The sequence below is a fragment of the Anomaloglossus baeobatrachus genome, chromosome 6 (assembly GCF_048569485.1).
Source record: "Anomaloglossus baeobatrachus isolate aAnoBae1 chromosome 6, aAnoBae1.hap1, whole genome shotgun sequence".
In the NCBI taxonomy this organism is placed as follows: domain Eukaryota; kingdom Metazoa; phylum Chordata; class Amphibia; order Anura; family Aromobatidae; genus Anomaloglossus; species Anomaloglossus baeobatrachus.
In genome coordinates, this window is record NC_134358.1 from 539,257,820 (window position 1) to 539,285,240 (window position 27,421).

The following is a 27,421-nucleotide window of genomic DNA, read 5'->3' on the forward strand; positions in this document are numbered from 1 at the left end:
ACTACTGAGGTAGTCATTTTGACTACTTTGCACTATGTATTTCTATATAGGTGTCACGAGTCCAGTAGTTCTAGTGTTAAAGCGGACTTAAATTTGCATCATAATAATTAACTAATTTCTAGTGACTGTCTATAGATACTGGGGGGCAAACTAGACTGGCCAGAAGAGGAAGGTGGTTTGCAACTGTTCCTCGCAGGCCGTCACTAAAGCGATATAGGCAGAGTGTGCCGTAAGCAGGGGTGGGGAGTGGGTTAGCTCAGTGGGAGTCTCCTGTGCTTGTGGAGATAAGGTCAGGCTACTGAGTACTATGTAGGAGTGAGCAGTGCTGAGCTGATACCCAGAGAGGACCATTAGTGGGTCCCATTAGGGCCATGATATAAGTCTGTTCTACAGATACTAGAGAAGAGGTGAAAGGCCACGTGCACACGTTAAGGTTTTTTACCTCAGTTTTTGTAAGCCAAAACCAGGAGTGGGTGGTAAATACAGAAGTGGTGCCTGTATTTCTATTATACTTTTCCTTTGATTGTTCCACTGCTGGTTTTGGTTACAAATACTGAGGTAAAAACTGACCAAACACTCAACGTGTGCACATGGACTAATGGAGCTCTGGTTACCATGGAGGCTTGAAATGTGTCCTGGAAATGCACTAGTGTTGTGTGTGAGACTTAATGGGGTTTTCTCTGGTGAAAGGTAGTAGAGTAGACTATGATAAAGCGTGTCAGGGTCATTGTAGTTCAGGAGTAAAAGACAAAAAAGCAGGACAGGTGAGGGAGGGATAGGGCTAGGTTTGGTGAGTATGTCTTCTTTCTTTTAACGGCCTTCAGCTCGATCTCGAGCCATGGCAACTTGATGGATGAATGCTCTGAAGGAAGATCGATTTTGTGCAAGCCTAGATAGCTCCACCAGGGTCTTCCCCTCCTAGATAGGTCCACCAGGGTCTTCTCCGCCTAGATAGGTCCACCAGGGTCTTCTCCGCCTAGATAGGTCCACCAGGGTCTTCTCTGCCGCTATCTTGATAGTATCAAACCATTGCATTGCTGGTCTTTAATTTGACCTTCTTCCTTCTATTTTTCAGACCATGAGGTTCTTCTCCAGTGATTGCTCTCTTCATATGATGTGTCCAAAGTAGGCAAGTCCTAGCTTGGTGATCCTTGCTTCAAGTGACATGTCTGACTTGATTTGTTGCAAAATTGGTTTGTTCTTTTTGCCATCCATGGTAATGTTTGGTTTCTTTTTGAAAGTCTTGACAACTTGGAGGGGAGCTGGGGGGGCAATGATAAAGCTGGGACCTTCAGGTCGAGAACCTAGGGAACAGTTTCCTTCAGCTGACCCGGAGATTCCCTTCTCTGAGACACAGATGGAGCTGTTTGGTGGCAACATTTTTCATAAATGAGATTCAGGAAAAGAAAACCTAGAATTTATGTGGGGATGAAGATGGTTCCACAACGAATATATATTAAGTTATTCAATTTTAATTGAATATTATTTTTGGGCATTTCAGTACTTACAATGACTACACTTACAATATACAAGTGTAGAGATAAGAAGTGCTTTTAAAAAAAAAAAAAAAAAAAAAAAAAGAACCACACTGCTTATACTATAGTACCTATCAAGATGAGACATCACAGTCTTGGAGACATCCGCCCCGGCCTCCTGCAGAATGCGCACAATCTGGAAGGGAGCCTCGCTGTTTCTGCCAGGATGAATATTTACAGGACATCCAAGCTGTGTCTGAGCCTCAGCAGTCGCCCGGAGAATTTTCTTTTCACTGTCAGTGAGTGGCCATGAGCATCCAATCTCTCCGATTATTCCACATTTTATATCTGTCCCATCTGCTCCTTGGAGAACTTCATCAAGTAAAACCTCAGTCAGCTAATAAGAAGAAGACGTATAAATATAGAGAAAGGGATTTTAGAAAAGAAGAAAGACAGAAATCAAAGTAAGTTCCGAACATCAACCATAAGTAATCAGAAGGATAAAATATTCAGAAAATTCCGAGGTGTCCGATAGTCCAGATTATTTTTTATTTATCTGGATTGCAGCACTAATAATTCTTTTTTTTTATTTTGGATTGTCTTCTTGGGGATTTAGATCGATCTTTAAAAATAAATCTAATTTTGAAATATTCAGTCTTTGTTCGACATCTCGTAAATTAGCCAAGGTCAAGAATAGCAAGAAGACTGGATTTACACACAGTGTCATGCAGCATTTTCACACCTTCTGAAATGTTATGTCATTTAAATAGATTCTATCATTAAAACAATCTATTGTTTGTTCAAATCAGTATATTATGCTGAATTTTTTTTTTTTTTTTATACTTTTGGATTATCCTAGACTTACACTTTCGGATATTTACAGAAGAATATTCAGAAGTCTTATTATTATAGATGGAATTACAACGGTCGATAACAGCTCTATATACAGTAGATAACACAGGATTCATCATTCACAATAGATAATGTCACAGATCACCTCCTCCTCCTGTACAATGACTGATAACACCTCAATATTCCCTAGAGAACACAGGATCAACCATTCACAATAGGTGATGTCACAGCTCACCTCCTCCTCTTCCTGTGCAATGACTGATAACACCACTATATACAATAAATAACACAGAATTCATCATTCATAATAGATAATGTCAGAGCCCACCTCCTCCTCCTGTACAATGACTGATAACACCTCAATATTCACTAGAGAACACAGGATTCACCATTCACAATAGGTGATGTCACAGCTCACCTCCTCCTCTTCCTGTACAATGACTGATAACACCTTAATATTCAGCAGAGAACACAGCACATTCCCAGTAGGTGATGTCACAGCTCACCTCCCCCTTCTGTTTTACAATGAATAGCACCTCTATATACAGTAAATAACACCATTGAACCACTTGCTTTTATGGGACCATGCTCAGTTTAGAAGTTCGGAATAGTCCTATACAAAAGATAGGGTCTGCATAATATTTTGTTGCTAATGCCCATGTGCTCAATATAAAAAGGGGTTGTCCAGTTTAAACAAGTTTTTACCTATCTGCAGCATAGGTGATAATTCTCTGATCAATGTGGGTCCAACTGCTGGGACCTGTATCGAACTTTTATCTCTGAAGAGTCTTAAATTAGTTCTAGTAGATGGTGAAAAGATATACCTTTCTTTTCCTAAAAAAAAAAATTCCGGGCTTGAGAAATTCTGGGTCTGGTGCTGACTAGAAGTGACTTATTGAGCCTCATTCTCTGAACGAGGCTCCACAGGTTGGAGTACTGGTTCGAGGGACGTTGTGTGACCACTACACAATGGATTATATTGGCTCTTCATGTTTTTTTTATTAAATTGGTGAACAAGGGATAGTGTGGGGAGTCTGTATTCAAATAAACTATTTCTTTCCTGTGTGTGTTTTTAACTTTACACTTACTGGGTTAGTAATAGAGAGGCGTCTATTGGATACTCCTGTTACTAACCTCTGGACTTGATGTCAGCTGACAATTCACAGCTGAGATCAACATCCAAAAATATTACTCTGATTGCCACTGAACCAGGGCATTTGGGAAGAGCTGGGGCGAAGCACCAGAATTGGAGTATCTCATGGATGCATCAATTCTGGGGCTGCTGCAGGCTACTATTCTTCGACTGGGAAAGGCCAAATAACAATGGGTCTTCCCAATCTGATAATACCAGCCCCCAGCTGTCTGCTTTACCTTTGCTGGTTATCAAAAATAGGGGGGGACCCCCATGTCATTTTTTCATAATTAATTTATTAGGTTCAACCAGGCTAAAAACACAATGGCTAATGCCACAAGAAAGGCACTAAAGGGTGCAAGTGTACAAACCCTGCTCCAATCTGAGCTCTCTCTCCTACATCAACTTTCAAAAATGTGAGGGACCTCAACTTTTTTTTTTACTTCCCAGCAGCAACATGAGAGTCAGAGATGCATACATGTTTATCCGAAAAACTCCAGAGGACAGGTTCCAAGACAGAAAGATTTTCTTTAAAAAATTAAAATGAATAATCCCATTAAAAAAGGATCCACACGTGGGGCAAAAGTGGTATTACGGATTAGGGTAGTAGTCTCTTGTGACCATGTAGAAGGCACACGCATGCCGAATCACGTAGTCCAAGAGACTACTACCCTAATACGTAATACCACTTTTTCCCCATGTGTGGATCTATTTTTAATGGTATTATTATTTTATTATTATAATTTTTTAAAGAAAATCTTTCTGTCTTGGAATCTGTCCGCTGGAGTTTTTCGGATAAACATTTATACATTGACCTTCGTCGCTGGCTCCTGCCCTGTTTCCCTTGCAGACTTCACTCCTGGATCTCACAAAGGATTCCACACATCGGGGAGTACCAGTAAACTGGCTGAAGAATTTTTTGTATTTTATACAGAGATGCATACAGGCGTCTTCCCCATGCATTTTTCTGGCCTCCCCATCCCTCTTGTTAGGGTCTGCTGGAAAAATCCTCAAGTTTCCGATGGACTTCCATTATGCTCATTACTCGAATCGAGCCTGTTCAAGTGTTGGACCCGCTCGATTCGAGTAACCAGCACTAAACCTAATGATCCAACAGATAACACACAACTTCTGTAGTCCACCGCTTGTCACTAGGGTCCATTTCTTACGGGATGACTCACAAATAACCTACAAGATTCTACTGATGATTTACATTATGTATCTATAAGTTGGACATGTAGATGGAGGGAGGCCGTCAGACTCATCTCATCTGGTGTCCTAAGGAATCTCTGACGCACCCACGGGGTCTGTGGGGGGGGGGGTTACTCGTCACCGGGCCAGTGTAGGGGGTGGGATGTCACACCGGCCAGGTGGTGTCAATAAAGATGGAGAGGTTATTTACAGGGGAGAAGAGTTTGTATTTGTGATGCCACCTGTGGTTTGCGGGCAATATAGGAGCCGTCACTGCATGAGGTGTATTCTGGGACAGATGGTATCGCATCTAAGTTGGTGCAGCTCTCCACAGGCAGAGCTCTGGCCCCAGGAAGGTTGGGAGTAGTAGTCTCCTGCTGCCGTGCAGCTAAGGCGAGGATAGGGCGCGGGAAGGATTGGACGACACAGGAGTTACAGTCAAAGTTCTTTACTCACTGAAGTATCACCGCCTCTGGAGTACGGCGCTCCACTGTCATTGTCTCCAGCTGATCCTGGATAGTTCGGAGGCCAAGGCCGGTGCTTCTCCCTGTGTGTCCTTACTTTTGGGTGTCCCTCTACCCCAACGACTGGCTAGTGGAATGGGTCACAGGTGCCTGTCACACTCCCCGTCAGCCCTGGGATCCCCCTTTCTATCTGGGAACCTGAATCGAGCGCTCCAGCTCCAGACCACGGATCCCTGGCTTTTCTGAGTGCTCTTCCAATCCGTGTCCATTGAGTTCTTCCTCCTGTCTCATCTCCTGAGTGTGTGCGTCGTCAGACTCCTCTGAAGATGCCCCGCCGCCGAGTACACTGGACTAGTGGGCAGGAGGTCCCATACCTTGTGATGGCCACCCCCAGCATCCTACCCTAACCCAGTCCCAGTGGGAGAACAACTGACTGTGTGTTGTATGGATTGTGGCGTTTACTGGCAATGACCTCCTCTGTACCCGGGATGAATACTGCACCTCAGCTGCGGTGCAGTACCCTGTGGCGAATGAAGCTTCAGGGGCGCAACATCTCAGCCCAACTCTGAACAAAACATATGGAGGATCTGCATCCTTATATGAAGTACAATAACCATGTAAATTATTTGGATTTTTTTTTATAGTTAATTATGTTAGATTTTTTTTTTTTTTTAAAAATCATGTTCATAATAGCTATATATATGTCAAAAAGAAAAAAGTAAATGGATTTTTTAATACTGTATTGTCAAGAATGAAAAGGAAGAGCGATCACAGAAGTGCGCGGATAGTGGGAGTTACCTGCTCCAGGATCTGCATACATTGATAATACAGCATTTAATGGCAGCGAGAGGAGTGATTGGGAAACGTCCTCTCCGTCTGACATTAGGTTCCTACTAATAGGAGACACATTGTATAACAGGCTGAAAAGAAGAACAGGGAAGATCCTGTCATCCTCAGCCCTGAAAATACAATTTATGGAGTAGACAATCCACATTTTAACGAAGGTGTCTAAAACTTGGAGTTCATCTTTTAACATATATCTGCATCTCAAAGATAATAATTAGAGATGAGCGAATTTAAGAGAAAGAAATTGAATTCTACTCATATTTTACAAAAAATCTATCGTCTGTAGAACGCAGGATTGGTTTTTTAATTCACTCTGACAGCTGGATGCTATTATGCTGATCTTTAGGCTATGTCCGCACTTTGCTTTTTACCTGCTTTTTACCTTCTTTTTTGCTGCTTTTTCAACTGCAGCGTTTAATGCCAAAATGGATGTGTTCTGCTTTTCAAGCATAGTCTATGGGAATTTGGGTTTCTTGTGCGCACTATGCTGTTCAAAATGCTGCCTTTTTGTGGCAGAAATTTGGGCAAAAACTCTGCTTTTCAAAGAAGCAACATGTCAATTGTTTTTGCCATTTGCGTTTTGAACTGCAAAGCAGAGTTTTTGCCCAAATTTCTGCCACAAAAAGGCAGCATTTTGAACAGCATAGTGCGGACAAGAAACCCAAATTCCCATAGACTATGCTTGAAAAGCAGAACACATCCATTTTGGCATTAAACGCTGCAGTTGAAAAAGCAGCAAAAAAGCAGGTAAAAAGCAGGTAAAAAGCAAAGTGCGGACATAGCTTTAACCCTGCTTTACACGCTACAATATATCTTACAATGTGTCGGCGGGGTCACGTCGTAAGTGACGCACATCCGGCATCATAAGGTACATTGTAGTGTGTAACAGGTACATGCGATTGAACGTTAAAACGTTGATCGCATACACGTCGTTGAATCCTGACTAGTTGCACGTCGGGTTGTACAATGTTCCCGAGGCAGCACACATCGCAGTGTGTGACACCCCGGGAACGATGAACAGATCTTACCTGCCTCCCGCGGCTCCAGCCGGCAATGCGGAAGGAAGGAGGTGGGCGGGATGTTTACCTCCCACTCATCTCCACCCCTTCGCTTCTATTGGCTGGCTACCGCGTGACGTCTCTGTGACGCCGAACGTCCCTCCCACTCCAGGAAGTGGACGTTCCCGCCCACATCGAGGTCGTATGGACGGGTAAGTACGTGTGACGGGGGTTAATCGTTTGTGCGGCACATTCAACAAATTTACCGTGCTACACATACGATGGGGGCGTTGCAAATCGCATATGATATCGTGTGCGAAATTGCAACGTGTAAAGCAGGCTTTAGAGGTCTGGTAAAAGGTAATTTAAAAAAAAAAATCTAATATATAAAGCTGAGTGTGTGTGTATGTGTGTCCGCTAAAGGAATCCGCACCGTCACATTTACAATCACGAAAATTTGCACAGACACCTCATTTGACTTAAGGCCGCTTTACATGCAATGACATCGCTAACGAAATGTCGTTGGGGTCACGGAATTCGTGACGCACATCCGGCCTCGTTAGCGACGTCGTTGCATGTGAAACGCACGAACGACCGTTAACGATCAAAATTACTTAACTAATCGTTGCTCGTTGACACGTCGTTCCTATCCCGATTATCGTTGCTGTTGCAGGACGCAGGTTGTTCGTCGTTCCTGCGGCAGCACAGATCGCTAAGTGTGACACCCCAGGAACAAGGAACATCACCGTACCTGCGGCCGCCGGCAATGAGGAAGTAGGTGGGCGGGATGTTTGTCCCGCTCATCTCTGCCCCTCCGCTTCTATTGGGCGGCCGCTTAGTGACGCCGCAGTGACGCCGAACAAACCGCCCCCTTAGAAAGGAGGCAGTTTGCCGGCCACAGCGACGTCACTAGGCAGGTAAGTATGTGTGACAGGTGTAAGCGATGTTGTGCGCCACGGGCAGCGATTTACCCGTGACGCACAACCGACGGGGGCAGGTACACTCGCTAGCGATATCGATATCGCTGCATGTAAAGTGCCCTTTAGGAAACTATGTTTAGACTATGTTTTGGAGGGGAAAATTCAACCCCTGCACTTTCACAGTTATTCGACAAAAAACCTGCTGACATTAAAGTCATGATTGGTTGCTATAGGCAACAAAGGACATTCTTAGTATAAGAAGCTTATATGTCAGTTAATATGATTTTGGTGGAGAGAGATGGTTAGAGATAGAGACAGACAGAGGCAGAAAAAGAGAGATAGAGATATAGACAGAGAAGTAGAGTGGGAGACAGAGAGGGAGAGTGGGAGACAGAGAGGGAGAGTGGGAGACAGAGAGGGGGACAGAGAGGGAGAGTGGGAGACAGAGAGGGAGAGTGGGAGACAGAGAGGGAGAGTGGGAGACAGAGAGGGAGAGTGGGAGACAGAGAGGGGGACAGAGAGGGAGAGTGGGAGACAGAGAGGGAAAGTGGGAGACAGAGAGGGAGAGTGGGAGACAGAGAGGGAGAGTGGGAGACAGAGAGGGGGACAGAGAGGGAGAGTGGGAGACAGAGAGGGAGAGTGGGAGACAGAGAGGGGGACAGAGAGGGAGAGTGGGAGACAGAGAGGGAAAGTGGGAGACAGAGAGGGAGAGTGGGAGACAGAGAGGGAGAGTGGGAGACAGAGAGGGAGAGTGGGAGACAGAGAGGGAGAGTGGGAGACAGAGAGGGAGAGTGGGAGACAGAGAGGGAGAGTGGGAGACAGAGGAGACAGAGAGACACTTAGCTATTATCCCAGGCAATGCCTGGTGGGAAGTTTCACATTTCTGTTCACACCCCTACTGCTCTCATTGGTTCATAGTTTAGATGGACAAGGCCTTTGCCTGTGAGCTTATATAAATTGGTTACATCATGCACAAATAAAGGAGAATTCTTTGAGTACACCATTCTAAGCGTGTGTGCTGTATTGATTTCTCGAGCGCTCGTAAAACAAATATTGTTAATTTGGAGTTCCAGAGGCATAGAAGGAGTGTATTTCACTCACAATATTATACTGGAAGACGGTGAAACAGGAGCAAAACATCATTTAGGGTCAGAGATTAGATTATGTGTAAGAGCACAACATAATCATTAGAAGTTTAGTTCTACTTTTGCAAATTTTTAACCTTAAACTCCCCTTAGAAAGAATAAATTATGGACTACCTGCTCAACAGACTTTGCCCGAGTTTCAGGACTATGAGTCGCATCCACGTAAAATCCAGCACCAGAGATAATATGGACACCAGTTTCCTCGGAAAGCCCTTTAAGCGTCTTTACGTCTCTGCTGATTCCAGTCGTGGTGTTTTCCACTATGCAGCCCCCACCTGCGGCCTTAAAGGCAATAAGTTCTTCTTTTACGGCATCAACCTCCTGATTCAGGAGAAGGTTCTCTTTATTACTGTATGGGTTTTGCTTTAGCCAGAACAGGTTCTTCATAACGATGGGTCCATCAGACAAGTTGGCTTGATACGTGGGTGGTGGACAATAACAACATTCAAAAGTCATCGTCAAGTGTTCATGGGTTAGGGTGTATCCGAGCTGGTCTGGGGTGATGGACCCCAAAACTGTCTGTATTCTGCCACTTAGAGATGACATTTTCAATTTCGCCTAAAAGTACTATGAGAAAAAAAAATAAAATAATGAGATAAACATTTAAATCATAATCATAACCTATTTTGAAGGACTTTATTTCATTTTAAGCACATTTGCCTTGAAGAATTATTGGGACTCATTTTTTTTTAGGAAGGCAAAAGGTTAGAGAACCCAAAATTAACTAATATAAGTCCTTGGCAATGCCACGATACTTATGGAGTACAAAATATATAAAGTGGGTGAAATAAGTATTAAACACATCACCAATAACTAAATCTGTTTCTCTTTCTACAGCTGCTGTTCAACATTAATTTCTTATCAGATGTCGGTAACAACCCATCCAATCCACACAGGCAAAGAAACCAAACCATAGATGTCCATAAATTAAGTTGTGTGTGATACAATCACACACAATCGCGTACAAGATTTCTCCCGTGCATCCCCCATACTCTGGAATGCTCTAGCTCAGCATATCAGACTCTCCCCTACCGTGGAAAGCTTCAAGAGGAACCTCAAGACCCACCTCTTCCACCAAGCCTACAACCTACAATAACCCTCAGTCCAGTAGACCACTGCGCAACCAGCTCTGTCCTCACCTATTGTACCATCACCCATTCCCTGTAGACTGTGAGCCCTCGCGGGCAGGGTCCTCTCTCCTCCTATACCAGTCTGTTTTGTACTGTTAATGATTGTTGTACATATACCCTCTTTCACATGTAAAGCGCCATGGAATAAATGGCGCTATAATAATAAATAATAATAATAATAATGAGAAATAACACAGGGAAAAGTATTGAAATGTATTAAATAATTTTGTGTCATGTGGTGATGACAGCTACAATACACCTTCTGTATGAAAAAATAGTTGCCTGCATTGCTCAGGTGTGATTTTGGCCCATTCTTCCACACAAACACTCTTCAAATTTTGAAGCTCCCATAGGCTCCTTATTTGAACTCTAAGGCTGCTTTCACACATCTGGCTTGAGCTCTGCGCCTCAATCCGGCTGTGCAAGCTATGCAATGGATGCGCTGAACACACCGCATCCTTTGCATAAGTTTTTACTTTGCGGCCAGTCCGTTTTTTGCTGCTTGCGGCATGCTACTGAGCATGCGCAGTGGCAAAAACCGCATGCGGCAGCTGGATGCGGTTATTGCCGCATCGCGCCGCATCCGGCTGCCATAGGCATGCATTGAAAAATGCGCCGCATCGGTCGAATGCGGCGCGATGCGGTTCTTTTTGCCGCACGAAAAAACGTGCCAGGCAACGTTCCATCCAACCGCCGCATCGGCTAAATCTGCCGCATGCGGCAAAAACCGGATGGGACGCAAGGCGGCACTAATTAAAGTCTATGCAGAAAAAACGCAACCGGCAGCAAAAAAAACGGTTGCGATTTTCCTGCAAAGTGCCGGATTGTGCCGCATTGCAGAAACCGGAGGTGTGAAAGCAGCCTTAGGCTACTTTCACACATCCGGTTTGAGCACTGCGGCTCAATCCGGCTGTGAAACCTATGCAACGGATGCGGCGAAAACACCGCATCCTTTGCATAAGTTTTTACATGCGGCCGGTCCGTTTTTTTCCGGTTGCGGCACGCTACTGAGCATGCGCAGTGGAAGAAACCACATGCGGCGGACGGATGCGTTTTTTCCTCATCGCACCGCATCCGGCGTCCATAGGCATGCATTGAAAATGCGCCGCAGCAGCCGGATGCGGCGCAATGCGGTTTTTTTTGCCGGACAAAAAAACGTTGCAAGACACGTTGCCTCCGGCCGCTGCTTTGATAAATTTTGCCGCATCCGGAAAAAAACGGATGCAACGCAAAGCCATCAGGTACAATCCGGTAACAATGCAAATCTATGGGGATAAAACGGATGCGGTACCGGATCCGTTTTACCCGTTTTTTTCCGGATTGTACCTGATGGGAAAAAACTGATGTGTGAAAGTAGCCTAAGCTTACCTAAATTTGCTACTGGATTCAGCTTCGATGATCGTCTCGGCCATTCTGGCCGATTTATTTTCTTTCCCTGAAACCAATTGAGAGTTTCCTTGGCCGTGTGTTTGGGATCTTTGTCTTGCTGAAATGTCCACTCTCGTTTCATCTTCATCACCCTGGTAGATGGCAGTAGATTTTTATTAAGAACGACTCGGTACATTTGTCCATTCATCCTTCCTTCAGTTATATGAAGCTTTCCAGTGCCATACACTGAAAAACAGCCCCACACCATGATGTTCCCACCTCAACATATCACTGTTGTGGATGTTTTTTGGGGTGATTTGCCTTCAAACATGGTGTGTTATGGCATTCAAAGTTATATTTTGGTCTTCTGACCAGACTATATTTTCACAGTATTTCACAGACTTGTCTAAATGTTGTTGAGCAAACTTTAAGCGCTCTTGAACCTGCCTGCTTTTTGTTCAGCAATGGAGTCTTGCATGATGAGCATGCATTCAGGCCATGGAGGGGGAGTTCATTACTTATTGTTTTGAAACAATTGTACCTGATGATTCCAGGTCTTTCTGTAGCTCTCCACAGGGGGTCTTTGGCTCTTGGACAACTCTTCTATAATTGTTTTTACTCTGTCTGAAATCTTTGGGGAGCACCTTGCCGTGGATGGTTTATAGTGAAATGATGTTCTTTCCATTTCCGGATTATGGCCCGAACACTGCTCACTGGAGCCTTCAGTAGTTTAGAAAATCTTCTGTAACCAATGCCATCAGTATGTTTTGCAACAATAAGATTGTGAAGGTCTTGAGACAGCTCACTGGTTTTACCCATCATGAGATATTTCTTGTGTGACACCTTGGTAATGAGACATCTTTATAGTCTCAGTTGAACCAGCTAATATTACTTTTCACTACGTTGCAGGATTGCTTTCTAACTACTGATAAATTTCAGCTGGTGTCATGACTTTCCATGGCTTTTTGCGTCTTTCTATCTTTATGTGTTCAATACTTTTTCCCTCTGTCATTTTTTCATTATTACACAGCACCTTGTTTATAGACATCTATGGTTATTATTATTATTATTATTTATTATTATAGCGCCATCAATTCCATGGCGCTTTACATGTGAAAGGGTTATACATAATAGAGCAAGTACAATAATCATAAACAATACAAGGCACAGACAGGTACAGGAGGAGAGAGGACCCTGCCCACGAGGGCTCACAGTCTACAAGGGATAGGTGAGGGTAGAGCTGATTGTGCGGCGCTGCATCAGACTGAGGGTTACGGTTTGATTTCCTTGTTTGTGTAGATTGGATGGGTTGTTACCGATATCTGGTGAGAAAGTCATGTCAATAGCACCTTTAGAAATAGATTATTGCTTAGCAAACTGGTGATGTGTTCAATACTTCTTTCACTTGCTATACTGGAAATATCTCACATTGGGATACCATTAACACCACACTTGCTTGATATATCATTATACAACTGCTGATAGAAAAATCTATAAAAAAAAGTGTGTATAGAAATTTTAGTAATATATTTTTTTCACAATAAAGAGATAAAAATTAGATTGTTCACTCTTTACACAGGATGAAATATAGAAGAGTGGTAAGAGTTTACATACACAAGTTGGTATAAAACAAGAAACCAAAAAGGTGCACCAAAAAGACTGAAGACTAAAGGCTTGATTCATGATTGCACATGCACCTTTTTTTTTGGGGGGGGGGGGTTGAGTTTTTTATTGTTTTGCGCATTTTTGTATTGTTTTTACCAAATTCATCTTTCATTAGTACCTTCTTTGAATTGTATTTTATGTGATAGCCCATTTTGCGTTTTATAGTTCTCCTCTATGGCTTTATAGATGTATAGATTTAGGGCTTTCAGATAATGAAATTAGCCAAAAAGTATTTTAAAATTTAAAAAAAAAAAATACAAAATTTGTCTCCAATGTCCTCCATTTTCTCCCCCATTTTGAGTGAACACAACTTTTGAGTAATTTTTGCAGTATTTTAAACTACATAGAACGTTTTGCTCGGGAAACTCGCAAAAAAAGGTTAAAGACAAAAAAAGACCGTTTTTGACTACGCAAAATTTATGAACCATGTGCGCAATTTTGATGAATTTGTCGCAATAAACATCAGCGAATACCACAAAATAAAAGAAAAGTGACTAAAAAGAAAAATTGCTAATGAATAGGGCCTTTAGTCACCGGGGGTAGTAGAAGCTTTTGTTAATTTTCTTTCAACTGTTAATTAATTTTGAAAAGTATTGAAAAAAGAAAGGAACAACGGAAGGTTTGTCTGTAGAACCGGATATTCAACCGCTGAACTATTTCTGCTGCATTAATAGTACATTTAGATACTGTGCTGTAAAATTTATATGCTTTATAAAAGCAAAAATTCACTTGCAATTATTGTCATCACAGTTACGAAAATCTAAAGTATTACTTTAGAATCTCTTTTTGACAAAGTCACCTAACTTGACCAAAAATATTACAGTTATAAACAGTAAAGTATTTGACTAAAGGCCGCTTTACACGCAACGACATCGCTAACGAGTTATCGCTGGGACACGGAATTCGTGACGCACATCCGGCGTTGTTAGCGACGTCGTTGCGTGTGACACCTACGAGCGACCGCTAACGATCAGAAAAACGGCAAAACTCGTTGATTGTTGACATGTCGTTCCTTTCCCAAATATCGTTGCTCATTTTGGACGCAGGTTGTTCGTCGTTCCTGAGTCAGCACACATCGCTACGTGTGACACCCCGGGAAGGACGAACAACAGCGTTCCTGCGTCCTCCGGCAACGAGGTGGGAGTGACTTTCATGGGGCTGCTCTTCGACCCTCCGCTTCTATTGGAGGCCTGCCGTGTGACGTCGCTGTGACGCCGCACGAACCTCCCCCTTAAAAAAGAGTTTGTTCGCTGGTCAAAGCGACGTTGCTAGGAAGGTAAGTACGTGTTACGCGTCCTAGCGATATTGTTTGCCATGGCCAGAAATGTACCCGTGACGCACGCATGACGGTGGCGGGTGCGATGGCTGGCGACATCGCTAGCGATGTCGCAGCGTGTAAAGCGGCCTTAAGTCTCCAGAATGACACCATGCTAAAGAGAACAGTGAGAAGGTCTCGTCTGCATGACTGTATTGGAGGGCCAACTACAGTGATTCCCCAAAAATAAGATGGGTTCTTAGCTTACGTTTTCCTCTGAAAAATGTGCTAAGGCTTATTTTTGGGGTAGGTCTTATTTTTTTGGAAAACATGGATATTCCGTATGTACGGCTAAGTTTACCCCCAAAAGAGGCAGACACCCCCCTGGAGAATTGTATTTACTGGACGAGGGGGAAAGAGGGAAAGTGGGAAAGAGGGAAAGTGGGAAAGAGGGAAAGTGGGAAAGAGGGAAAGTGGGAAAGTTATTCATCACTCTGTGGGAAACTTCAAATACCTGTTCTTGGGATTGGTGTGGACAGATCCATAGTTTAATAAATTTTTAGGCTGGGCCAACCCCTTTAAGGAGTGTTCACTACGTAAAACATAGATTCTAGGGGAGAATATCTCCATAGTACGGAGCTATAGTATGGGCTCTAAAGTCGAATTTTAGGTCTACGATCACTGACTACCAATCATTCACCCCAAAAACTACACCTAGATGAATCCATCAAATCCAAATTCCTGTCACCACCACAACCTGATATTTTCCTTTGTTTAAACCTATGGCTCAATGATAAAAATTCAATATCATTCTGTGATGTAGAAATGTTCCATTTAACCCAGCTATGTATTTCTGCATGCCCTTGAGATTTCCCAAAAATTCCCTACCAGCTTCCAGAAAAATGATACTTGCTACCAGTGGCGTAACTGGATTTTGATGCGCTCCAATGCAAAATTTGGATCTGCCCACCTCCATCCCCGCATGTTGGTCAGATGTATGTATATGTATGTATACATTTACCCTTCTAAATCTTATAAAGACATACAAGTTGCCTCTACCCCCATTATGTAGCAAAGTCCCCCATCCTGTTCTAATGTAACCTCTCCTGGGATCCTTCCTAGTAAATATATCCCCCATCCTGGTTTATATGTCCCCCATCTTGGTATATACTATCCCCCTCCATGGGCCCCTCTGGTATATACTGTCCCTCTCCTAGTATATATGTTCCTCTCCAGGGTCCCTCCTGGTATCTACTGTCCCCCTTCTAGTATTTACTGTCCCCCTCCTGGTATATATGCTCCTCTTCTGGGCCTCTCCTGTGTATATTGTCCCCTCCTGGTACAGTATATAGTGTACTCACCCTCCCCGGCTCTAACCTTTGTAAACAGCAGCTTTCATCGGCATCTGTGCTATGGAAACTCATGACATCATTGTCATGCAACGCCTCAGTCATGGTGATGTGCCGCCCCGGGGTGGTCGGATCCGGGGGTGTTCATGGCTCGAGGGGTCTGGACCCGTGCTCGGCTGACACTACTCTCTTTGAAAGGGGTTATTTACAGTGAAGAAGTTTGTGACGCCACCTGCGGGTTGCGGTAATGGGAGTACCACCGCTGCCGGAGGGAGTACCGTGGCAGATGGTGTGAGGCAGCAAGGTGTCAGTCCCTCCGCAGGTAGGAAGGGCCCTGGACTCTGGGGAAATGGTGGGTTTGTGGCAGGTTTGGGAGGACAAGAGGCAGGGAGCAGGGTACTCACTGTTGGTTGTCGTGGTGCTGGATGATGTTTAAACCGTGAACACACACATGCTGTAGGTAAACCAAAGTCTCTGTGCACTGCTGCCACTGTGGGGAGCCCGTCCACGTATACGCTCGCAATGGTACTATTTGGTAATCCGGAGCCTGCCTCCGTGCACAATTTAGTGATCAGTGTGTGGCCCTTTGGCTTGAAGCTGTTAGAGCCTCGCTCAGTATTTGTAGTGTAGCTGTGCTCTTGGTGGTGACACGCAGGACTTCAGTGGGCTGCTTGTCACGGGAAACCCTGTCCACCTCGTTGTGTTGATGCCTTCAATCTTTGAGGTCTTAGGGAAGTTCATACAGATACTCTCCCTCCCAAGTTAATTTGTCAGGACGTTGAATCGGCTTCTGTCCTAGGGTACTGTACCACGCCGTGCTCGGTATCGGTCCGGTTATTGGGCCTTCTGGTACCGACAGTCCTGCAAGACTATGTCTGTCACACCCCTCTCAAGTCGCTGCAACCGGTCCCCGACTCCTCCGGTCCCGGACTACCGTCTGCGACGCAATCTAGTCCAGATCCCCTGAAGCTACTACTCCAGGTCCTCACACTTTGAGGGCTCTCACTCTTCTGCTGTCACCCCTCCCACCAGTCTGCCTGACCCCTAGGTGGGCGGCCCTATCCCTGCTAGACCTACCCACTGGTGTGTCTGACATGTCTGGTGTGGGTGTTGATTGGGATTTGTGGTGCGGGTGGTAGTGACACCATTGGTTGGGAAAATGGAACCATGGAGGGTAGGCTCTGCATCCCTTGGAGGTGATGCAGTTCCCTGTAGCACCCTGATGCAATCAGGGGCGCTACAGTGATGCCGCTGAAAGCTGCCAGCTTCTGTTTGGCCAGCAGCTTGCATTTCAGCTAGATGTGTGCCCCCAGAGGGACATCCAGAAGAAGCAGGGACTGGGGCCGGCGGGCCACTTGCACCCCCGGGCCCAGTCCCTGCAACCGCAATCGTTCCGCTCCTGCTTGCTACCGATGAAAAAAAAACAAAAAAAAAAACAAATCTAGATTAGAAGAGAATATTCTATTTATTGCTTCCTCCCTAAAATACATCCACCAGTATTGATAAATTTACCGAATTCTGCAATCTGCAAATGTCAAAAAAGAAACGAAAAAAGTAGATTTTTTTTCCCGGAGAATATTGCAATGCTCCTTCATGCCATCAATGTTTACGATGCCGGATAAGGTTTTATAACTGAGCCAGAGGACTTCATTCTGGGAGCTGAACATTTTACAGCCGGAGATGAATGTGTTTATATCCTGGTCTATAGACGAATGTATCTGAAACTCTCCGCAAGTGAGGAGCCAAACTTTTTCTCCAAGTTTTAATACCGGTACGGTAACTTTACATCTTCCATTAAGAACCAGCGGAACAGGGATCTTGATAAATGGTCGAATGACCAAGAAGCTGAAAAATAGTCAAACTACTTTTACGTTTTAGTAAATATAGAAAAATGTACCCAGAGTCACCTAAGTCGTAATATGGGGGCCACATTTTAGAGTCCGAATTACAGCAGTATAAATCGGGCACCCTTGTTCTGGTATCCGCTATAGGAAGGTTTTAATCCCAGATTATTGCAAAGTCCCATGAAATTTACTTTTCATGCGTGAGACTATCAACCACAAACGACCGGGCTGATGTGGAGTCTCGCAGATTATTAACAACACACAATGGAAAATTGGAATTAGGGTATTTTATGGAGGATTCCTTTGCGGAAATCACCCGAAAAATCTACCAGGCTTTGAGCTTTTTTATCCACTTTAGGTTTCTAAAAATGCCAAGGGTTCAAAAGTGACCTCTCCATTCTTCTTGCATTTTCCGCTCAGAAGACGCTCTGTATTTTATAACATAAGTCTGTCACGCTAGGTACGGGAAAGTACCAAGAGAGGGGAAGGTAAGGGAAGGGGGCCCCTGCGTTTAGGGTAGGGGGAGATGGTGACCCCTGACTAAACCTACAGTTTGTTCCTGGGGTCCCTCACCACCCTAGATAGGTTTTGCTTCTATGTACCAAGCCAGATATCTAACCCTAGGTGCTGGACCCTAAATAGGGAACGGGTGGGATGAGCTGTTTATCAGCCCCACTAAATGCTAAAGAAAGACACAAGGGAAAATGCATTAACCACTTATCTAGAGATGACACAGGTGGGAGTTCAGCAATCATACTACAGATGAGAGCAAGCCACCTCCTTGCAACAAGAGTTAGAATGAACTGAATACTATCACCAGCACCATTCCAGGAAAGAAGGAAGTATTGAAAGGGAACCTGTCACTACTTTTTTGGACTATAAGCTGCGGCCACCACCACCGGGCTCTTGTAGCATTCTAACATGCTGTATATAAGAGCCAAGGCCTCTGTGACAACATAAAAAACACTTTAAATACTTACCTAATGGTCGCGCTGCGGTGGAATAGGGCCTAATGGGCGTCTCCGTTGTCCGGTGCCGGAGCCGCCTCTTTTGGCCATCTTTGTTCTCCTTCTTCTCTAGCCGCGGTGCATGACGGGTCCGACATCATCCACACTCGCCGGCATTCAGGTCCTGAGCAGGCGCACTTTGATCTGCTCTATGAATTGTAGTGCGCCTGCGCAGGACCAGCGAGTGTGTATGACGTAGCCGCGGCATGCACCCAGACTTCAGAAGGAGGACGAATATGGCCGAAAGAGGAGGCGCCGGCACCGGACAACAGAGACGCCCATTATTCCCTATTCCACCGCAGAGAGACCGTTAGGTAAGTATTTAAAGTGTTTTTTATGTTGTCACAGCGGCCTGGGCTCTTATATATAGCATGTTAGAATGCTGTATATAAGAGCCCGGTGGTGGGGGCTGCAGGTTATAGGCCGAAAAGTGGTGACAGGTTCCCTTTAAGCACCAAGATAATGCTGATAATCAGCAGCTGGATGGGGGGCGATCTCCTGCTGGGTCCAAAGGGGGAAGAGATGAATCCAGCAGGAAAGCTACCTATACCAATGAATACTGACAGCAAGAACAATAGAAAGTCAGGGAGCATTCTGCACAGCCAAATGCTGTGACCTTCTGTAGCCAGAAACCACATGACTGTCTGTCACCCATGACACACCTGTGACAAAGTCAATGGGAAGGCTCAAAAATGCCCAGGCAACACCCAGACTTTCTTTGTGTCTATGGTCTGTGTAGTTTTTTTTTTTTGCCAACAGAAAAATGTTGCTTCCTGATATCAGCTTTGTTAGCTGAGGCCCCGCCCCTTCTGGTCACATGGGAATGACCTCACACAGGTCCTGTAGGTCGATTGTATAAGGCCCTGTGCGCACTGGAAAACGGAATTTTCTTAAGAAAATTCCGCAGGGTCTGAAAGATTACCGCACCCGCGGTAAAAAACCGTGGCAAACCGCACCCGAAAACCGCATGCGGTTTGCTGCGGTTTTACCGCGGCATTGTTTACGGTATTTCCGCGGTTTAGCCGCATGCGGGTTGGTGCATGTGCTTTAATGCATTCAATGCAATAAAGCACATTGAAGAAAAAAAAAAAAAAGTCATTTCCTTCTGAGATAGATAGCAGATAGATAAATAGATAAATAGACAGATAGAAGAATAGATAGAGGGATAGATAGATAGATAGATAGAAGGATAGAGGGATAGATAGATAGATAGAGTCCCTGTGAGAACACGCTGTTTTTCTCCCGAGCGGTACTGTGTTGTTCACATTACCGGCCATGAGAAATGACCTGTAATTACCTCTCTGCAGTCTGTCTCGCTGCGAGGCTGCATTCAGCGCTGTGTCAGTCGCAGCTGGATGCAAGCATCGCAGGATGTGGACTATGCCGGAGCTGTGTGTTTCGGGGGGGTTAATAAAGGGGTGAACCAGGTTTTTTTTTGTGTTTTATTTAAAATAAAGGATTTTTCATGGTGTGTTTTTTCACTTCACTTACGGTTTGATCATGTCAGCTGTCTCATAGACGCTGCCATGATCAAGCCTGGACTTAGTGGTAGCAATCTGCCGCCATTAACTCCTTATATTACCCTGATTGCCACCGCATCATGGCATCTGGAAGAGCTGGGGACACTCCGGGACTGCCGCATACTTGATGCGACAGTCCCGGGGCAGCTGCGGGCTGATATTCTTGGCTGCGGGAGGGAGAGGGGCATTAACCCTGGCCCTCACCCTCCCCAGCCTGAGAATACCGGGCCGCCGCTGTGTGTTACCTCGGCTGGACGGTAAAAATATGGCGGAGCACACGTGTTTTTTTTCCTATATATCCCTTTGCTTTCTATGTGTATTCTATATGTCTGTGTGTGAGTGCGATGTGTGTGTGTGTTCTATGTCTCTGTGTGAGTGTGATCTGTGTGTATTCTGTCTGTGTCTGTGATGTGTGTGTTTACTCTGCTCCTCTTCCTATCATAATGACATCACTTCCCTGCAAACCGCAGGCAGCGATGAACATTACTGCAGGTAAACCGCGAAATACCGGAGGGAATAACGCAAGAAAACGCAATGAACCGCACAGAATTTGCTGCCTGCGTTAATCCCTGCGGGATTTCACGATTACATTACAGTCAATGGAGTGAAATCCCGCAGCGACGTGCGGAAAAGAAGTGACATGCAATTGTTTTTGCTGCGGGAATCCCGCAGCAAAACATGCAGCTGTCAAAATCCGCATAGTGCGCACAGCATTTTTTTTCCCCATAGGTTTTGCTGGTGAATCACTGCAGAGATGTTATGAACATTTTCTGCAGCGAAACATGCAGCAAAACCGCAGGAAATCCGCGGCAAAAACCGGCAAGTCCGCACAGGGTCTAATACTTATGCTAATTCTAACAGGGTGAGGAGATAACTATGAATACCCCCAGATATTATCTGATCCTCAGCTGCTGTCACTCAAAAAGCTGCTGATTTTATAAACTTTACTTTCTTGGATTTCAAGATCTAAACATCCGAGCTGACCACTACAGGTATGTATAGACTTAGCCTGATAGCGCCAGTATAGCACTGGCTTTAGGTTATATACGAAAATCCTGGTGATTGGTTCCCTTTAATAACTAATATAATGCAAAACGTTGCCAGATTCCCTTTAACTCAGAGGCCAAATCTTTTTTTTCTGTCAGGAAAGAATTAAGAAATGACGTTGCCTATTTTTCTGCACTGAAAAAAACATGTATGCCAAGGGAGTGTTTTATGCTTTACATCAGGGCAAGGCAAAAAAAAAATAATTTTTTTTTCACTAAAAACAGAAATGAACATGTGTATACTTGGTATTGCGTGTCTGAATAAACTTTCGCTCTATAACTGTAATATTTAACCAATATGGAGAATGCCCTAAAATGAAAAAAAAAACCCTAAAAAAAATATATAGAAATGTGGCAAAAATGCAACTTTTTCATCATACTCCCACGCAAAAAAGGGATAAAAAGAGATCAAATGGCATACCTTAAAATACTATAATTGTTGCTATGGCTATTTTTAATCTGTGATGCCGATAACATATGGACATGTGTATGTGATTTTTTTTATGTGGACCCTCGGGCTGCAAAAAAAACAAAAAAACAACACAGACATGTGAACAGTCTCATCGGTTATAATGGGTAAGGCCATGTGCACACGTTGCGTAATTACATGCTTTTACGCTGCGTTCTGCACTGTAGCGTAACAGCATGCGTCCTGGGTCCCCAGCACAATCTATGTAGATTGTGCAAATTCCATCCGCACGTTGCTTTTTAGAACTCAGTGTTTTGCATGCTATCAAAACGCTGCGTTCTAAAAAGTAACATGTCACTTCTTTCGTGTGCTCTGCATGCTTTCTCCACTCTGTCTATGGGAGAGGCAGCATCCAGAGCACACGAATTCTGCAGAAATTCTGCAGACACCAAAGTTTCACAGCGCAGCTTTTCAGTGACTTTACGCTGCGGTGCGGAACACACTTACGTGCACACATAGCCTAAGGGTTCTAGCTGTGAAAAACTGACATCTGCAGGAGGCCTGACGCGATGTGCAAACACTGAGGATTTGGTTGCAGAAATGTGTGTGTGGCGCCCCTGAGGCTTCCGTCGCCACAGAGATATTGCACCTCAGCCAGAGGTGTGATGTCCCATCCTGGGTAGTGGCATCCTGGGTAGTGGCAGCAACCCCCATAGATGTATTCATGGGGCCATAAGTCCCATTTCTGGTCCCAATAGTGTGGGTGGGGCCTAGTCAGTGGGTGGGTGGGAGGAGTCAGAAAGTGTGAGTAGACAAGGCAACCAGGAAGTTCAAGTTCAGACAGTCTGTCAGAAGGAGCAGAGGAGTGAGGAGAGTGTGAGAGGGAGGTAGTTACCTCAGGAGAAAGTGACAGAAAGAAGTTCCTGGTGGAGATCCTGGGGTCTAGCTAGGCCCAGGTGACACCTAAAAAGAAAGAAGGAAAGGATTCCAGGGCCACGGAAGGGCATATTGGCTCGTGGCCTGTTCCACAGGAAGATCGGGTGGAGGAATCTGGCTGCATTCGGGGACGGTCCACAGACAGAGGGAAGAAAGACAATTCCTCAAAAGTGACACCGAAGGCCGAGGGTGGTTGCAAGCGCCCAGGGCCACAACCTGCCACAGATCCCGGTGAAGGGAGCAAGATACAACTGCGGTTAGCCCTCTTTGTTCAGGCCCTGTGGTGGAGGCCAAGACAAGTTCAACTAATAGAGTCAAGGCTAAGAAGTCATTCAGGAAAGAGACACAGGAGGGGTGCACCGCTATTGACCTCCGAACTACCTGGGATCGGCGGAGGCACCTGACAGTGGATCCCAGCATACTGTGGGCAAACGGTGTGCTAGCACCTGGACTCAGAAACAGTGAGTAAAAGATCTTAACTGCAAGCCCTGTGTCGTCTGATTTATCCTGCACTCCTACTACAGAACACAACACCATAGACTTTACTAAGCACCAAAGGTTGCCCCGGGGTACCCGCTCTACCTGTGGAGAGCAAGAAACATCTCAGCTGCCATATCAGCCCGGAGGTCCCTTCCAGCAGCTGCGGCTCCATAGCCGCAAATTACCACAGGTGGCGTCACCAATCTTATATAAACTTTAACACTATCATCACCCCCAATCCCCGTCACATTAATTGACCCCGCCAGGGTCACGAGTCGAGCCCCGCCACCGCCGACTACCCCGGACTAGTCCGGCCCGACACTGAGTCACCTAAGGCCCTGGGGTGGGCGAGTCATTTGCATCAAATCTGCATCTCCTGGCAGAAAAAAAAACCACACAATGCATTTTTGCAGTGTTTCTCCATGCATTTTCTATGCATTGTTCGGTTGAAAAATGCTGCAAAAACGCTGACAGAATTGCCATGTTGCAAATTTATTTCTGCAACAAATCTGCAATGGAAAAAAAAAGCAACAAGTTTCAGGATTCTCATAGACTTTGCTGGCATAAGGATTCGCATGCTGTTTTGTGACAAAACTGCACCAAAAAAGGCATAAAAAAAGTGATAAAACCGCACTGTGTGAACACATCCGAAGACAAACACCACATCAGCAGTTTTCGTTTCTGCAGCTTTTTAAGCAAAACCCAGGAGTGAATATAAAAGACAATATAAACTTCTCCCTGTTGGACCCTCCTTTTGGCTGAGGCTCAAAAACCCTCCATGTCTGTTCCCAACAGCAGCTCCCTAATGATATGGTCACATATTGCAGAAAGTTCTGCCATTTTCCCGTTCATCTAAAGCAACGTTATTCAGATGAATGGAAAACTATTTTCAGTTGCAGAAATTTCTGTAACAGGATCCGGAGAGTGATATCATCTCCGCAGCAGCTCCTTCCACCCCCTCCCCAATGTCTGCTCCTGCTGACTTACTGAATGTTTGCTGCTTGCAAGGAAAGTGAGAGATCAGAGAAGTTTCAGGCTGACACAGAAGGAAGAAGCATTGTAATGCAAGTCTGCGCGAGATTGGCGGATCTAATGTCGGAGCGGATTGGTCAGTGACCCCGCCGCCTGTACTTTGGCCGGATAGGATTGTTGTGTGTAATGTGTGCGCACGGCTCATGTAGAGTTCATTAGGAAAAAGTCATCTACACTTTCTGCTAAACCATCTGCAGGCGGAATGCTACATACCAATTGATAAAAAAAATTGTTTAAAAGAACAGAGAGTCCTCAGTGGTTGATACCTTTTAATGGCTAACTGAAAAGATGGTAATAATTGCAAGCTTTCGAGACTACTCAGGTCTCTTCATCAGGCATGGTATAACACAAAATCTGAAGAGTCACGTATTTATACACAACAGGACTTAGAATAGTTTTTTTTTTTTTTTTTTTTTTTTTTTTTTTTTTTTTTTTTTTTACTGCACTATTCTAAGTCCTGTTGTGTATAAATACGTGACTCTTCAGATTTTGTGTTATACCATGCCTGATGAAGAGACCTGAGTAGTCTCGAAAGCTTGCAATTATTACCATCTTTTCAGTTAGCCATTAAAAGGTATCAACCACTGAGGACTCTCTGTTCTTTTAAACAATTTTTTTTATCTCTACTGGCTAACACGGTACAAAGATATATTTTACTTGTAACATACCAATTGTAAAGTGCTGCGGAATATGTTGGCGCTATATAAATAATTATTATTATGATTATTATTTGAGGTTTATTACTATTAATGATATATTGATTATTGCACAGATTGTGGTAAATTATAGCTGGACGTTGCACTTTCGCGACTATCATAAGTTGCGTTTGCAATTATTAGATTGCAAGAATTTCAACTTTTTTTGTTTTTTTTTATTTTTGCAACCTCAAATTAGTGAATGAATTGAAGACCTCCGTCTAGATAGGTAAGTGGTAGAACAAAATACACGAGTGTACAAAAAGAATCGCCTCATATTTAGAAAATACTTATAATTTTTCATATTTTTCATTTTGGTTTTTATATATATATCAGCTGTTAATAAAATTTTCAAGACCAAATAGCTCCCTATGTTATGAATTTGTTGTTATAGCACCATTTATTCCATGGCGCTTTACATGTGAAAAGGGGCATACGTAATAAAAACAGTACAATAATCATGAACAATACAAGGCACAGACTGGTACATGAGGAGAGAGGACCCTGCCCATGAGGGCTCAGTCTACAGGGGGTGGGTGAAGAGACAGTAGGAGAGGAACCTGCCCCTGAGGGCTCACAGTCTAAAGGGGATGGGTGAGGATACAGTAGGTCAAGACCCTGCCCGTGAGGGCTCACAATCTACAGGGGATGGGTGAGGATACAGTAGGAGAGGAACCTGCCCCTGAGGGCTCACAGTCAACAGGGGATGGGTGAGGATACAGTGGGTGAAGACCCTTCCCGTGAGGGCTCAGTCTACAGGGGTGAGGATCCTGCCAGTGAGGGCTCACAGTCTACAGGGGATGGGTAAGGATACAGTAGGTGAGGACCCTGACAGTGAGGGCTTACAGTCTACAAGGGATGGGTCAGAATACAGTAGGTGAAAACTCTGCCCGTATGGGCTTACAGTCTACAGGGGATGGATGAGGATACAGTAGGTGAGGACCCTGCTCACAAAGAATCACAGTCTATAGGGGATGAGTTAGGATACAGTAGATAAGGACCGTGACCATGAGGACTCAGTCTACAGGGGATGGGTGAGGATACAGTAGGTGAGGGTGTAGATAGTCATGCAGTGGTATGGTGGACTGAGGGTTACTGCAGGTTGTAGGCTTGTCAGAAGAGGTGGGTCTCCAGGTTCTTTCTGAAGGTTTCCAGGATAGGTGAGAGTCTGATATGTTGTGGCAGAGGGTTCCAGAATATGGGGAAGGCACGGGAGAAATCTTAAATGAGATTGTGGGAAGAAGAAATACAAGGGGAGTAGCAAAGGAGATCTTGTGAAGATCGGAGGTTACATGCAGGTAAGTACCGGGAGACTAGATCAAAGTTGTATGGGGGAATAGGTTGAGGATGGCTTTGTATGTCATGGTTAGTGTTTTCAACTGGAGTTGTTGGGCAATGGGAAGCTAGTGAAGGGATTGGCAGAGAGATGAGGTCAGGGAGAAGCGTGTGGACAGGTGGATTAGTCGGGCAGCATAGTTTAGCATTTATTGTAGGGGTGCAAGTGTATGAGAAGGGAGGCCACTGAGCAGAAGGTTGCAGTTGTCCAGGCAGGAGATGATGAGGGCATGCACTAGTGTTTTTGCAGAATCTCGGTGAAGGAATGTTTTAATTTGGGAAATATTTTGACTTGCAAGTGAAGAGGTCTTGGATATGTGGCTTCAAGGAGAAGCAGATTCGAGAGTACCCCCAGGCAGTAAGCACATGGGACTGGGGAGAGTGAGCAGCCATTGACTTTGATGGATAGGTCGGTTGGGGGGGTTGAGTGAGTTGCAATGGATCCAAAAAAGTCAGATAGTATTGGGTTGATTCGTATTGGATCTGTAGCACCCAAGGGCCAGGGGTTAAATGTACTCGTCGCCGGGCCGGTGATGTCGGGTCTGTGATGTCATAGGTAGCCCTGCCTGGCTTCGTGGCCCTGAGGTGTACAATAAAAGGAATGACGATGAAGGGATGAAGGATGTTGGGAGTAGTAGTTGTCTCGTGACGCCGCCTGCGGTATGCGGCCAGGAATTTGGAGGAATCCGCTGCGGTCGCTGTCCTCTGGGGCAGGTGGTGTCGCAGCTAGGATAGTTCAGCTTCCCGCAGGTGAATCTAGGCCCCAGGGAGGATGATGGAGGGAGTAGTGGCCGTTAGCACTGAAGCGTGGGGCGACGACGCCAGCAATGAAGGGGTGGACACAGTAGTTGTGGTTCCAGGTCTTTACTCACTGTCTGTGGCTTTCCTGGGAGGTGCAGTACCCTGTGGCGACTGAAGACGCAGGGGCGCCACATTCCCCCACAGCAAATCGCAGCACTCCCAGGCTGCAATAAAATAGCAATGGTTCACCACATTTCTGTTATGCATTAAACAAGTTAACAATCTTCCCTTTATGGGAGGCATTATCAATCAATAGTTTCTAACATTAAACAGTTACCGGTCATCAGTGTGATCAATACAACAAAACGTAAACATTTGCATATGAAAACCTTACCTCTCTTGGCTGCTGGTGGTGCCAGAGGGCTGGTCCCAGCCCCCTGGCTCTGGGCACTCAAGGGACATCCCCAGGAAAAGTGTCCAGCCTGCTTACAACAGCGACAAACTGGTATTAGGATGTCCATAGAGTCAGGAACGGGTGTCTCCTCTGGAGCAGCTCCGGAGTGCCTTTCCGGTAAAACCCTCTGCA

General features: G+C 44.9%; 1 protein-coding gene across 2 annotated transcripts in view; it reads right to left on the reverse strand.

Annotated features, from left to right (window-relative positions):
• The window catches only part of PTER (phosphotriesterase related), a 52,622-nt gene that overhangs the window by 16,264 nt on the left and 8,937 nt on the right, over positions 1-27,421 (reverse strand). Inside the window, exons 1-3 of one of the 2 annotated variants that reach the window (XM_075316822.1) lie at positions 24,020-24,082; positions 9,138-9,590; positions 1,607-1,872 (exon numbers count right to left, since the gene is read on the reverse strand). In XM_075316822.1, coding sequence (XP_075172937.1) covers positions 1,607-1,872; positions 9,138-9,569 — 698 coding nt within the window. In that variant the 5' untranslated portion in view covers positions 9,570-9,590; positions 24,020-24,082. Of the gene's footprint in view, positions 1-1,606; positions 1,873-9,137; positions 9,591-24,019; positions 24,083-27,421 lie in introns of those variants that run through there. The other variant, XM_075316823.1, reaches the window with a different exon arrangement.